The sequence below is a fragment of the Apostichopus japonicus genome, chromosome 4 (genome assembly GCF_037975245.1).
Source record: "Apostichopus japonicus isolate 1M-3 chromosome 4, ASM3797524v1, whole genome shotgun sequence".
Lineage (NCBI taxonomy): Eukaryota > Metazoa > Echinodermata > Holothuroidea > Aspidochirotida > Stichopodidae > Apostichopus > Apostichopus japonicus.
The window spans coordinates 367,193-382,614 of NC_092564.1; the positions used below are offsets into that span (position 1 = coordinate 367,193).

Below are 15,422 nucleotides of genomic sequence, written 5' to 3' on the forward strand. Positions count from 1 at the left end.
ACGTTTTACCCCTACGTTAAGTGTATTTTTTCTCACCGTTCAATCGTCCGGTTATTTTCCTTTTTTTTATCTTCAATGGTTATCGAAGTTTGTTTTTTGACAATGAGGAAATGTTATTCGCAAAATTTGAACATATTGAGAAACAAATCCCAGGGCGTAAAATCTCACGAACATACTTGTACTTCCAGGAATCCAGGGTAAAGCTCGTTGCTGCAAAGGTTGAGCTCACACGCACTAAGCAAGGTACCTGGGAGACTGCTTGGGCCACCCCTCCTCTCTTACGAGACGGGTTAATATAGTGTTGCACGTTTTTTGGCAGTTTGCAGGGTTGTAACAACTCCTTGTTAGGTCAGAACGGAATCCAAATTAACAGGTGTCAGGCTTGTGAGCAGAAACCAGGACATGACCTAGATTTCCAGGGTAGTCAATATTCCGCGCGCGCACCTGCAGTTGGGATATTTGGTGATCACGTTTTAGTACGCATGACATGGGAAAACGAAAACCTCAAATGAAACTTACTGTTGGAATATGTGGATTTTACTCTTCTGATGTTCGGTTACAACTGGTTCTTATAATGTCAAGTTGAATGGAGCTGGTAAGCATCTTAGCGCCATTTTAAATTGTGCTCGAACACTTTTGTCATGGCCAATCAGTCTGTGGATCCTAAATGTTTTTTATTTGGCAAACGGACATTCAAGGATAAAAGTCATGCAATTGGAAACTGTTTTCCTTCATTCTAAGAAGTAAAAGTTTTTTTACGTAACACCTCTTTTTTTGATTAAAGTTTTGTTTTAGCAAAGGCCTACTCAAATCAACTGAGGGAGAACAGGATGTTCAATGAACGTTTACATATTTTCATATGAAAGGTCCGCCGTTTTGCGGCAATTTCTCTGCCTCTTTCAATACATATTTTCCAATAACACACTTCTTGCGACAAAGAATTACCATACGTTTGAGTTCTTTTTTTTCAAATAAAATAATGTTTCTCGTACTAAATCTTAAAAAAAAATGGGCGGCCATTATTTTTTCTTTTCATTGCTTTAATACTAGTTCGGAATACGTGGCTTCCTTTACAAAATATTATTTAATGATAGTTTAGATTGCTTGTAATCTGAATAGACACCCAGGGATTCAGGAAAAAGGATGCCCCTTGCACGGGCGAAAAACATGTTTTGTTTTTAACCGGCCCTGCTTCAGAGTTGTTCGGTGGAATATTTTCTTTTCATTCCAACGAACCAACGGTAAATTAAATAAAAATTGACAAAGAAATGCTTAGTAATACTTTATTATTTCTTCAAAATGTTGACAACTATTCAAAGTAAACTAATCCTCTGTGGAACAGAATCTCTGCAACTGAAAAATAAAGTCGGGGAAAGAAACACTGAATAGAAACCCAATTAACAAAAAACAATCTATGCCATCAAACACTTTAACTTCATCCCCTTCGCTGCAAAGTGAATATCACCTCTTAAACTACGATGTAAGAAACGGCTGTTTTAAACATCTCACTAACTCTTTCGGCGACTTTAATCCCTATTCATTGAGCACAATAGCATTTCCTGCTATAAACTCGTAGAGGGATTATTCGTGGTGTCTACGCGGCCTCTACGCGGCAATTTCTTTGTCAACGAGTTTATACGCGAGTGTACGTGTTTAAACGTGTTTATACGATTCTGTGCGTGTACACATGTCCAGTTATACGTGAGCGGTACTGTAGCTGTTTTAAAGCTTGTTAAAATGGTCAATCACATTATTCCTCAGTGATTTGTATGGAGTACCTGTTTATGTTACAGAAGAAATATTTGGACAAAGCCAAATGCTAAGTGGAGGGGATTAGAAGGCCAGAGAAAGTTTATCTAAGTATGTGATGCCTACAAATTTGTTACTGGAATTCACTAGCACAGCCTACAGCACACATGAAGTAGATGTGGCTAAAAAACAGATTCAAAGAACAATACTAACTCATGCAAATCAATGTATGATAGTAGTAGAGTGTCTGCTAGTAGACTATTAAAGATGTGTGATAAAAGAAAAAAAGGATTCACAATATGATATAAAATGTACAAATTAAATGTAGAAATTAAATAAGTTAATATGCAGTGGAGTGCAATGGAGTGTGTTTTTTTTTATATCATGTTGCTCTGCTCATGTAATCAAGCTTCACCAAATCAGTTGTGGATATCATTGTACTAAATGAGATATTGTAAGACTTCCAGAAATTTAGACAAAGTTTAATATACAAATGTGTGACTGTTAAAAAGTCCTGGTTTGATGAGATTGAAGTGACCATATGGCTTCATGGGTTCTTATGGTTTGTTTGGTGGATTCTCTTTTAATATATAAGGTGTTATATGCCATCTTAGGTGATATTTTTGTACTATTTGCTTTTGAATGTTTCCTGTATTTTAAATATTTACTGTGTATTAATTGTTACAATTCCTGTAAAGTGCTTCGAGCAGCGTTGCTGATGAACATGCTATATAAGTACTATTTTATGATTTATTTTGAAACAGGTGGATTCTGGACCGTCGAAGAAATCAGCTGATAGTCTAATGATGGAATTCAACCAGGTCTTTCAAGAGAGCAAGGAGACTGTCAAGAATAAGGACAAGCAAGTCTGGTGGGCCAGCAGGCAAAGTCTAAATGATCAACTAAAGGTATGCCAAAGAAAACATAACTTATTGTGGTGAAATAGAACTTATCTGCCTCCATCTCCAGTACAAATGTGGAGCACAGGTGCAATTTACATCTATCGAATGGCAAACATAACCAACATTACAAAGATGATATACTTTTGAAGTAAGTAAGGAACAAGTAAGAGTGTTTTGGAGAAAGCAACTGATTGGATCTAGTTGGAGGTGCACAAGCTTTGTATGTGGCTGGAACCAACTGGTTTTGGTAGTTTAGTTCAATGTTTGTCCTTGTATCATTTACATTGCACTTTCAACCATATGTCTCAAGTCAGATATTCATCTTGAAATATTTATTAAACTCAAAAGTTAACTTTGAAAAATGTCTGAAAAAGTACTGACTATTCATTTGTACTTTCAAAATTGTATGTCAAAACATTTTTCCTTTTCAGGATCTGATGGAGTCCTATGAACAAGTTTTCTTTGGTTGCTGGAAGGTTCTTTTGCTTGGTCAAGTCAAAGAAGAATCATTATATGAGGATATCTGTGAAACTGCAAGACGATTTTCAAATATTTGTGCATCATCATCTTTTACTACAAAGGAGATGAATCTCAAGCTTTGTGAGGTATATTATGTATGCATGTAATGTAGCTATTTGTTGTGGAGGGGAAGCTAAACTATGTGCTGAGAGTTAAATAATGATGTACTATGTGCTGAGAGTTATGTCGATATACTATGTGCTGAGAGTTATGTTGATATACTATGTGCTGAGAGTTATGTCGATAAACGATGTGCTGAGAGTGTTGTCGATATACTATGTGCTGAGAGTTATGTAGATATACTATGTGCTGAGAGTTATGTAGATAAACTATGTGCTGAGAGTGTTGTCGATATACTATGTGCTGTGAGGTATGTCGATATACTATGTGCTGAGAGTTATGTAGATATACTATGTGCTGAGAGTTATGTCGATAAACTATGTGCTGAGAGTGTTGTCGATATACTATGTGCTGAGAGTTATGTTGATATACTATGTGCTGAGAGGTATGTCGATATACTATGTGCTGAGAGTTATGTCGATATACTATGTGCTGAGAGTTATGTAGATATACTATGTGCTGAGAGTTATGTCGATAAACTATGTGCTGAGAGTGTTGTCGATATACTATGTGCTGTGAGGTATGTCGATATACTATGTGCTGAGAGTTATGTCGATATACTATGTGCTGAGAGTTATGTAGATATACTATGTGCTGAGAGGTATGTCGATATACTATGTGCTGAGAGTTATGTCGATATACTATGTGCTGAGAGTTATGTAGATATACTATGTGCTGAGAGTTATGTCGATAAACTAAGTGCTGAGAGTGTTGTCGATATACTATGTGCTGTGAGGTATGTCGATATACTATGTGCTGAGAGTTATGTCGATATACTATGTGCTGAGAGTTGTGTAGATATACCATGTGCTGAGAGTTATGTCGATATACCATGTGCTGAGAGTTACGTCGATGTACTATGTGCTGAGAGTTACGTCGATGTACTATGTGCTGAGAGTTATGTAGATATACTATGTGCTGAGAGTTATGTCGATATACTATGTGCTGAGAGTTATGTCGATATACTATGTGCTGTGAGGTATGTCGATATACTATGTGCTGAGAGTTATGTCGATATACTATGTGCTGAGAGTTATGTCGATATACTATGTGCTGTGAGGTATGTCGATATACTATGTGCTGAGAGTTATGTCGATATACTATGTGCTGAGAGTTATGTCGATATACTATGTGCTGAGAGGTATGTCGATATACTATGTGCTGTGAGGTATGTCGATATACAATGTGCTGAGAGCTATGTCGATATACAATGTGCTGAGAGTTATGTCGATAAACTATGTGCTGAGAGTTATGTCGATAAACTGTGCTGAGAGTTATGTCGATATACAATGTGCTGAGAGCTATGTCGATATACAATGTGCTGAGAGTTATGTCGATAAACTATGTGCTGAGAGTTATGTCGATAAACTGTGCTGAGAGTTATGTCGATATACTATGTGCTGAGAGTTATGTTGATATACTATGTGCTGTGAGGTGTGCCGATATACTATGTGCTGAGAGTTATGTCGATAAACTATGTGCTGAGAGTTATGTAGATGTACTATGTGCTGAGAGTTATGTCGATATACTATGTGCTGTGAGGTATGTCGATATACTATGTGCTGAGAGTTATGTCGATATACTATGTGCTGAGAGTTATGTAGATATACTATGTGCTGAGAGTTATGTCGATATACTATGTGCTGAGAGTTATGTCGATATACTATGTGCTGAGAGTTATGTCGATAAACTATGTGCTGAGAGTTATGTCGATATACTATGTGCTGAGAGTTGTGTCTATATACTATGTGCTGAGAGTTATGTAGATATACTATGTGCTGAGAGTTGTGTCTATATACTATGTGCTGAGAGTGTTGTCGATATACTGTGTGCTGAGAGTTATGTTGATATACTATGTGCTGAGAGTTGTGTCTATATACTATGTGCTGAGAGTTGAATGTTGATTAATATGTGCTGAGAGTTATGTCGATATACTAAATGCTGAGAGTTGTGTTGATATACTATATGCTGAGAGGTATGTTGATATACTATGTGCTGAGAGTTGTGTTGATATACTATGTGCTGAGAGTTGAATGTTGATTAATATGTGCTGAGAGTTATGTCGATATACTATGTGCTGGGAGTTGTGTTGATATACTATGTGCTGTGAGTTGTGTTGATATACTATGTGCTGAGAGTTGTGTTGATATACTATATGCTGAGAGTTATGTTGATATACTTTGTGCTGAGAGTTGTGTTGATATACTATATGCTGAGAGGTATGTTGATATACTATGTGCTGTGAGTTGTGTTGACATACTATGTGCTGAGAGCTGAATGTTGATTAATATGTGCTGAGAGTTATGTCGATATACTATGTGCTGGGAGTTGTGTTGATATACTATGTGCTGTGAGTTGTGTTGATATACTATGTGCTGAGAGTTGTGTTGATATACTATATGCTGAGAGGTATGTTGATATACTATGTGCTGAGAGTTATGTCGATATACTATGTGCTGAGAGTTATGTTGATATACTATGTGCTGAGAGTTATGTCGATAAACTATGTGCTGAGAGTGTTGTCGATATACTGTGTGCTGAGAGTTGTGTCGATATACTATGTGCTGAGAGTTGTGTCGATATACTATGTGCTGAGAGTTGTGTGGATATACTATGTGCTGAGAGTTGTGTGGATATACTATGTGCTGAGAGTTATGTCGATATACAATGTGCTGAGAGTTGTGTCGATATACAATGTGCTGAGAGTTATGTCGATAAACTATGTGCTGAGAGTGTTGTCGATATACTATGTGCTGTGAGTTATGTTGATATACTATGTGCTGAGAGTTATGTAGATATACTATGTGCTGAGAGTTATGTCGATAAACTATGTGCTGAGAGTGTTGTCGATATACTATGTGCTGTGAGGTATGTCGATAAACTATGTGCTGAGAGTTGTGTCGATATACTATGTGCTGCGAGTTGTGTCGATATACCATGTACTGAGAGTTATGTCGATGTACTATGTGCTGAGAGTTACGTCGATGTACAATGTGCTGAGAGTTATGTAGATATACTATGTGCTGAGAGTTATGTTGATACACTATGTGCTGAGAGTTATGTTGATATACTATGTGCTGAGAGGTATGTCGATATACTATGTGCTGAGAGGTATGTCGATATACTATGTGCTGTGAGGTATGTCGATATACAATGTGCTGAGAGCTATGTCGATATACAATGTGCTGAGAGTTATGTCGATAAACTATGTGCTGAGAGTTATGTCGATAAACTATGTGCTGAGAGTTATGTCGATATACTATGTGCTGAGAGTTATGTTGATATACTATGTGCTGTGAGGTGTGTCGATATACTATGTGCTGAGAGCTATGTCGATATACAATGTGCTGAGAGTTATGTCGATAAACTATGTGCTGAGAGTTATGTCGATATACTATGTGCTGAGAGTTGTGTCGATATAGTATGTGCTGAGAGTTGTATCGATATACAATGTGCTGAGAGTTATATCGATATACTATGTGCTGAGAGTTATGTTGATATACTATATGCTGTGAGGTATGTCGATATACTATGTGCTGAGAGTTATGTCGATATACTATATGCTGAGAGTTATGTCGATATACAATGTGCTGAGAGTTATGTCGATAAACTATGTGCTGAGAGTTATGTCGATATACTATGTGCTGTGAGGTATGTCGATATACTATGTGCTGAGAGTTATGTCGATATACTATGTGCTGAGAGTTATGTAGATGTACTATGTGCTGAGAGTTATGTCGATATACTATGTGCTGAGAGTTATGTCGATATACTATGTGCTGAGAGTTATGTCGATATACTATGTGCTGAGAGTTATGTCGATAAACTATGTGCTGAGAGTTATGTCGATATACTATGTGCTGAGAGTTGTGTCTATATACTATGTGCTGAGAGTTATGTAGATATACTATGTGCTGAGAGTTGTGTCTATATACTATGTGCTGAGAGTGTTGTCGATATACTGTGTGCTGAGAGTTATGTTGATATACTATGTGCTGAGAGTTGTGTCTATATACTATGTGCTGAGAGTTGAATGTTGATTAATATGTGCTGAGAGTTATGTCGATATACTAAATGCTGAGAGTTGTGTTGATATACTATATGCTGAGAGGTATGTTGATATACTATGTGCTGAGAGTTGTGTTGATATACTATGTGCTGAGAGTTGAATGTTGATTAATATGTGCTGAGAGTTATGTCGATATACTATGTGCTGGGAGTTGTGTTGATATACTATGTGCTGTGAGTTGTGTTGATATACTATGTGCTGAGAGTTGTGTTGATATACTATATGCTGAGAGTTATGTTGATATACTTTGTGCTGAGAGTTGTGTTGATATACTATATGCTGAGAGGTATGTTGATATACTATGTGCTGTGAGTTGTGTTGACATACTATGTGCTGAGAGCTGAATGTTGATTAATATGTGCTGAGAGTTATGTCGATATACTATGTGCTGGGAGTTGTGTTGATATACTATGTGCTGTGAGTTGTGTTGATATACTATGTGCTGAGAGTTGTGTTGATATACTATATGCTGAGAGGTATGTTGATATACTATGTGCTGAGAGTTATGTCGATATACTATGTGCTGAGAGTTATGTTGATATACTATGTGCTGAGAGTTATGTCGATAAACTATGTGCTGAGAGTGTTGTCGATATACTGTGTGCTGAGAGTTGTGTCGATATACTATGTGCTGAGAGTTGTGTCGATATACTATGTGCTGAGAGTTGTGTGGATATACTATGTGCTGAGAGTTATGTCGATATACAATGTGCTGAGAGTTGTGTCGATATACAATGTGCTGAGAGTTATGTCGATAAACTATGTGCTGAGAGTGTTGTCGATATACTATGTGCTGTGAGTTATGTTGATATACTATGTGCTGAGAGTTATGTAGATATACTATGTGCTGAGAGTTATGTCGATAAACTATGTGCTGAGAGTGTTGTCGATATACTATGTGCTGTGAGGTATGTCGATATACTATGTGCTGAGAGTTGTGTCGATATACTATGTGCTGAGAGTTGTGTCGATATACCATGTACTGAGAGTTATGTCGATGTACTATGTGCTGAGAGTTACGTCGATGTACAATGTGCTGAGAGTTATGTAGATATACTATGTGCTGAGAGTTATGTTGATACACTATGTGCTGAGAGTTATGTTGATATACTATGTGCTGAGAGGTATGTCGATATACTATGTGCTGTGAGGTATATCGATATACAATGTGCTGAGAGCTATGTCGATATACAATGTGCTGAGAGTTATGTCGATAAACTATGTGCTGAGAGTTATGTCGATAAACTATGTGCTGAGAGTTATGTCGATATACTATGTGCTGAGAGTTATGTTGATATACTATGTGCTGTGAGGTATGTCGATATACTATGTGCTGAGAGCTATGTCGATATACAATGTGCTGAGAGTTATGTCGATAAACTATGTGCTGAGAGTTATGTCGATATACTATGTGCTGAGAGTTGTGTCGATATAGTATGTGCTGAGAGTTGTATCGATATACAATGTGCTGAGAGTTATATCGATATACTATGTGCTGAGAGTTATGTTGATATACTATATGCTGTGAGGTATGTCGATATACTATGTGCTGAGAGTTATGTCGATATACTATATGCTGAGAGTTATGTCGATATACAATGTGCTGAGAGTTATGTCGATAAACTATGTGCTGAGAGTTATGTCGATATACTATGTGCTGTGAGGTATGTCGATATACTATGTGCTGAGAGTTATGTCGATATACTATGTGCTGAGAGTTATGTAGATGTACTATGTGCTGAGAGTTATGTCGATATACTATGTGCTGAGAGTTATGTCGATATACTATGTGCTGAGAGTTATGTCGATATACTATGTGCTGAGAGTTATGTTGATATATTATGTGCTGAGAGTTGTGTCTATATACTATGTGCTGAGAGTTGTGTCGATATACTATGTGCTGAGAGTTATGTCGATATACTATGTGCTGAGAGCTATGTTGATATACTATGTGCTGAGAGTTGTGTCTATAAACTATGTGCTGAGAGTTATGTTGATCTATATACTATGTGCTGAGAGTTATGTTGATATACTATGTGCTGAGAGTTATGTTGATATACTATGTGCTGCGAGGTATGTTAATATACTATGTGCTAAGAGTTGTGTTGATATACTATGTGCTGAGAGTTAAATGTTGATTAATATGTGCTGAGAGTTATGTCGATATACTATGTGCTGAGAGTTGTGTTGATATACTATATGCTGAGAGGTATGTTGATAAACTATGTGCTGAGAGTTGTGTTGATATACTATGTGCTGAGAGTTGAATGTTGATTAATATGTGCTGAGAGTTATGTCGATATACTATGTGCTGGGAGTTGTGTTTATATACTATGTGCTGAGAGTTGTGTTGATATACTATGTGCTGAGAGTTGTGTTGATATACTATATGCTGAGAGGTATGTTGATATACTATGTGCTGAGAGTTATGTTGATATACTATGTGCTGAGAGGTATGTTGATATACTATGTGCTGTGAGTTGTGTTGATATACTATGTGCTGAGAGTTGAATGTTGATTAATATGTGCTGAGAGTTATGTCGATATACTATGTGCTGAGAGTTGTGTTGATATATTATGTGCTGAGAGTTGTGTCTATATACTATGTGCTGAGAGTTGTGTCGATATACTATGTGCTGAGAGTTATGTCGATATACTATGTGCTGAGAGCTATGTTGATATACTATGTGCTGAGAGTTGTGTCTATAAACTATGTGCTGAGAGTTATGTTGATCTATATACTATGTGCTGAGAGTTATGTTGATATACTATGTGCTGAGAGTTATGTTGATATACTATGTGCTGCGAGGTATGTTAATATACTATGTGCTAAGAGTTGTGTTGATATACTATGTGCTGAGAGTTAAATGTTGATTAATATGTGCTGAGAGTTATGTCGATATACTATGTGCTGAGAGTTGTGTTGATATACTATATGCTGAGAGGTATGTTGATAAACTATGTGCTGAGAGTTGTGTTGATATACTATGTGCTGAGAGTTGAATGTTGATTAATATGTGCTGAGAGTTATGTCGATATACTATGTGCTGGGAGTTGTGTTTATATACTATGTGCTGAGAGTTGTGTTGATATACTATGTGCTGAGAGTTGTGTTGATATACTATATGCTGAGAGGTATGTTGATATACTATGTGCTGAGAGTTATGTTGATATACTATGTGCTGAGAGGTATGTTGATATACTATGTGCTGTGAGTTGTGTTGATATACTATGTGCTGAGAGTTGAATGTTGATTAATATGTGCTGAGAGTTATGTCGATATACTATGTGCTGGGAGTTGTGTTGATATACTATGTGCTGTGAGTTGTGTTGATATACTATGTGCTGAGAGTTGTGTTGATATACTATATGCTGAGAGGTATGTTGATATACTATGTGCTGAGAGTTATGTTGATATACTATATGCTGAGAGTTGTGTTGATATACTATATGCTGAGAGGTATGTTGATATACTATGTGCAGTGAGTTGTGTTGATATACTATATGCTGAGAGGTATGTTGATATACTATGTGCTGTGAGTTGTGTTGATATACTATGTGCTGAGAGTTGTGTCTATATACTATGTGCTGAGAGTTGAATGTTGATTAATATGTGCTGAGAGTTATGTCGATATACTAAATGCTGTGAGTTGTGTTGATATACTATGTGCTGAGAGTTGTGTTTATATACTATATGCTGAGAGTTACGTCGATATACTATGTGCTGAGAGTTATGTCGATATACTATGTGCTGAGAGTTGTGTTGATATACTATATGCTGAGAGGTATGTTGATATACTATGTGCTGTGAGTTGTGTTGATATACTATGTGCTGAGAGTTGTGTTGATATACTATATGCTGAGAGGTATGTTTATATACTATGTGCTGAGAGTTATGTTGATATACTATGTGCTGAGAGTTGTGTTGATATACTATATGCTGAGAGGTATGTTGATATACTATGTGCTGAGAGTTATGTTGATATACTATGTGCTGAGAGGTATGTTGATATACTATGTGCTGTGAGTTGTGTTGCTATACTATGTGCTGAGAGTTGAATGTTGATTAATATGTGCTGAGAGTTATGTCGATATACTATGTGCTGGGAGTTGTGTTGATATACTATGTGCTGTGAGTTGTGTTGATATACTATGTGCTGAGAGTTGTGTTGATATACTATATGCTGAGAGGTATGTTGATATACTATGTGCTGAGAGTTATGTCGATAAACTATGTGCTGAGAGTTGTGTTGATATACTATATGCTGAGAGGTATGTTGATATACTATGTGCAGTGAGTTGTGTTGATATACTATATGCTGAGAGGTATGTTGATATACTATGTGCTGTGAGTTGTGTTGATATACTATGTGCTGAGAGTTGTGTCTATATACTATGTGCTGAGAGTTGAATGTTGATTAATATGTGCTGAGAGTTATGTCGATATACTAAATGCTGTGAGTTGTGTTGATATACTATGTGCTGAGAGTTGTGTTTATATACTATATGCTGAGAGTTACGTCGATATACTATGTGCTGAGAGTTATGTCGATATACTATGTGCTGAGAGTTGTGTTGATATACTATATGCTGAGAGGTATGTTGATATACTATGTGCTGTGAGTTGTGTTGATATACTTGCATCTACATCTTGCATCTACAGTAGTGGACAAGTTTAGATAAGATTGAACACTACTGCCATTCAGTGTAATGTTCATAAAAGAGTTATAGTTTTGAAAATGTGTCTTTCCTTTCCCTTTTAGCTCATCATTAGTGGATCTTCACAGCTCAACAGGCCAGAGTTGTTGCAAGCCCTGGCATACTTATTGGGGCTCCGTATTGGTTGCAGTGAATTGGCCCAAGCTCTTGCTATTTTCCAAGAACTTACCAAAGGCATGAGTAAAAACTTAAAATCTACCATGAGACATCCAACTGGCCTTATTCTGGATAAAGTAAGATGTACTAAAAGTATTGATTGGATATTCTAGTAGGGGAATATGTAAGATGGATTGACGTGACATATTTAATAATGTCTGTATGAATATGTTTACCAATAAGAATTAAGGTTAAGAGGTCTTAACATTTTTGTGGTTTCTCTCCAGTTTGGCAAAAACTACTGCAATTTATGAACTGCGAAGGGAAATTATGCAAGTTTCATTCGTAATGAATTATGTGTGCTAGCAATAAAAGACAAGTGGTTAGGAGACACCTGAGGCTATGGCAGGTTCTGTGCAGAAGTGAATTATAATACAGAGATCCCCAGCATAACATGAATTACATCAAGTGAAAGTAAAAAAATAAGTTTAGGAACAATGATATCAATATAATATTGTTTATTGAACATATGAAGTAAATAATAATAATAATAAGACTTATAATGCGCACACACCACTCAAAGAATGTTCATGGCGCAAATGACAATGAGAAATGATACAAATAATACAGAATAATACAAAACAATGACAGAAGAAAAACTTAATGGTATAAGATCATATAAAAGCTTTTGTCATTAAGTGGGATTTTATGCTCTTCTTAAAGTTAGAGAGAGTAGATGTTTTTCTGATTTTTAAGGGAAGTTGGTTCCATAAGCGAGGGGCAGAAACAATAAATGACCTATCCCCCCAAGAATGTTTGGACTTAATTTCAGATAATAAAAATTGAGAGCTGGATCTTAGATTACGAGAGGGGACATAAATTAGTAAAGTAAATGCTTTGGGTAAAAACAATTGAAAATGATCCACTAAGTAGGAATTACCTTCCCCAACAACAATATAATCATACAGTGAGTGTTCTTTTCAATTTGCTGCCCCCAATTTCTGGAGCACTCTCCCCTCCCTCATAAGGAACGCCCCTACCATAGAAAATTTGAAAAGAGCATTGAAACTCACTTATTCAGGTGCTGCCCTCATTGGACCTTGTAATTTTTTATGATCCTTTGGTGTATCTTTAAGTTTTTGTTCTACTATGCTGTATTTTGTACTCATTTTGTTTCTTGTAAAGCACGTTGAGACTGTTGGTATAATGGGTTATATATAAATAAGTGTTATTATCATTATGTCGAGAGTAAACACAATTGAGGTTTTCTCATATTTAGTGGTTCATATAAACCCATTGTTAGTGTTACCATTTGAAACTAAACTAGTGTTGAAACTTATTTCACTAAAAGCAAAGAAATTGTAAAAGGGGATCAAAAGATTTGTTTCACTGCAGATGTTATGTATCATATTTTGACAGTCAATTTATTAATAATCAATTTCATAATTAAACTTGATATAGAATTTATAATTTTGACAGAATTTTGATGATTTTTTGTTGTCTCACTGCATATAGCTTTTTCAGGAAATGCTTTTTGTTTTTTCTCTGCTACTTTTTCTGTACATTAATTAGGTAGACATATTACTTCTATGAGAACAACTGAAATGTTCTTTTTTTTAGGCGAAATCAACTGACTTATCTTGTTTGCTAACCCCTTCCTTGTATCCTTCTCCAGCAATTACACCATATAGCCTGGGAGAGTATCCCTGTTCTGCGTGCTGCTCCAGTTTTTCGCATCCCAAGCCTTCATTTTCTCCTGTCCAGTCTCCAAGCCTGCTTGGATTCCAAGACAGTCCTCGGAAGTGGCATAAATACCACAGATACTTCATTTGTTTTGAATCCTTCAAAGGATCTCCTTAATACTCAGAAAGTATTTCAAGATTGGTTTGAAAAGTAAGGACAAATGTGTCAGTTTTCATTGAAGTTTGATATCACTTATGTTGAAGGAACTTGCAGTATAGCTAGTTTCTTATTGATTCTTGTGATTTTAAACGTAATATATAGGTGTTCTACCAATCCAGAAATGAGGAAGATTTCCCCATGAGAACAGAATACTATATATTAAACTCAAAGAAACAAATTTCTGGAAATGTGCATACCTGAAATACATTTAGATAATTGTGTTCAATGTAAAAATGTTTGGAGTTCACATCTGTGAGTTTGTTGTATATGTATGATGTGAACTTGTGATGCGGTTAAGTTTGATTTTACTGCAGAATCCAAATATATTCATACAATACAATGTGTTCTTGTATTGGTCAAATAAAAGCAAATCTCTGGAGCTGCATTTACAATAAACAAAGCTCATTGCAAAATGACCTGATTCAGTGTCTAAATACTCATTCAAAATGACCTGATTCAGTGTCTAAATACTCATTCAAAATGACCTGATTCAGTGTCTAAATACTCATTCAAAATGACCTGATTCAGTGTCTAAATACTCATTCAAAATGACCTGATTCAGTGTATAAATACTCATTCAAAATGACCTGATTCAGTGTCTAAATACTCATTCAAAATGACCTGATTCAGTGTCTAAATACTCATTCAAAATGACCTGATTCATTGTATAAATACTCATTCAAAATGACCTGATTCAGTGTATAAATACTCATTCAAAATGACCTGATTCAGTGTATAAATACTCATTGCAAAATGACCTGATTCAGTGTATAAATACTCATTCAAAATGACCTGATTCAGTGTATAAATACTCATTCAAAATGACCTGATTCAGTGTCTAAATACTCATTCAAAATGACCTGATTCAGTGTATAAATACTCATTCAAAATGACCTGATTCAGTGTATAAATACTCATTCAAAATTACCTGATTAGAGTATAAATACTCATTCAAAATGACCTGTTTCAGTGTCTAAATACTCATTCAAAATGACCTGATTCAGTGTATAAATACTCATTCAAAATGACCTGATTCAGTGTCTAAATACTCATTCAAAATGACCTGACTCAGTGTATAAATACTCATGTGATTCAGTACATATTCATTTAAACTTTTGGGAGCCATTCAGTAAAGGCTTTGTCAAAGCAAATCCTAAATTGAGTTTTGAACGTTACCTCTTTATGGATTGTGCCACGCATGCATAACTGTTAAATCTCTCAAGATTAATTAACTGCTAATTGCAGACTGCTAAGAGTTTGAAATTTTACTACTGAGCTAAAGTTTGACCTTGCTGTACAGAACCGGTAGAGGCCCTCATAACTATCAAATCCTTTGGTATGTGTGT

General features: G+C 35.9%; 1 protein-coding gene across 1 annotated transcript in view; it reads left to right on the forward strand.

The window, feature by feature from the left end:
• LOC139966043 (separin-like) overlaps nucleotides 1–15,422 on the forward strand; it is a 56,762-nt gene that overhangs the window by 34,021 nt on the left and 7,319 nt on the right. Inside the window, exons 16-19 of the mRNA XM_071968677.1 lie at nucleotides 2,514–2,657; nucleotides 3,083–3,256; nucleotides 12,123–12,311; nucleotides 13,850–14,067. Of these exons, the coding sequence (XP_071824778.1) occupies nucleotides 2,514–2,657; nucleotides 3,083–3,256; nucleotides 12,123–12,311; nucleotides 13,850–14,067 (725 nt within the window). The remainder of the gene's footprint in view (nucleotides 1–2,513; nucleotides 2,658–3,082; nucleotides 3,257–12,122; nucleotides 12,312–13,849; nucleotides 14,068–15,422) is intronic.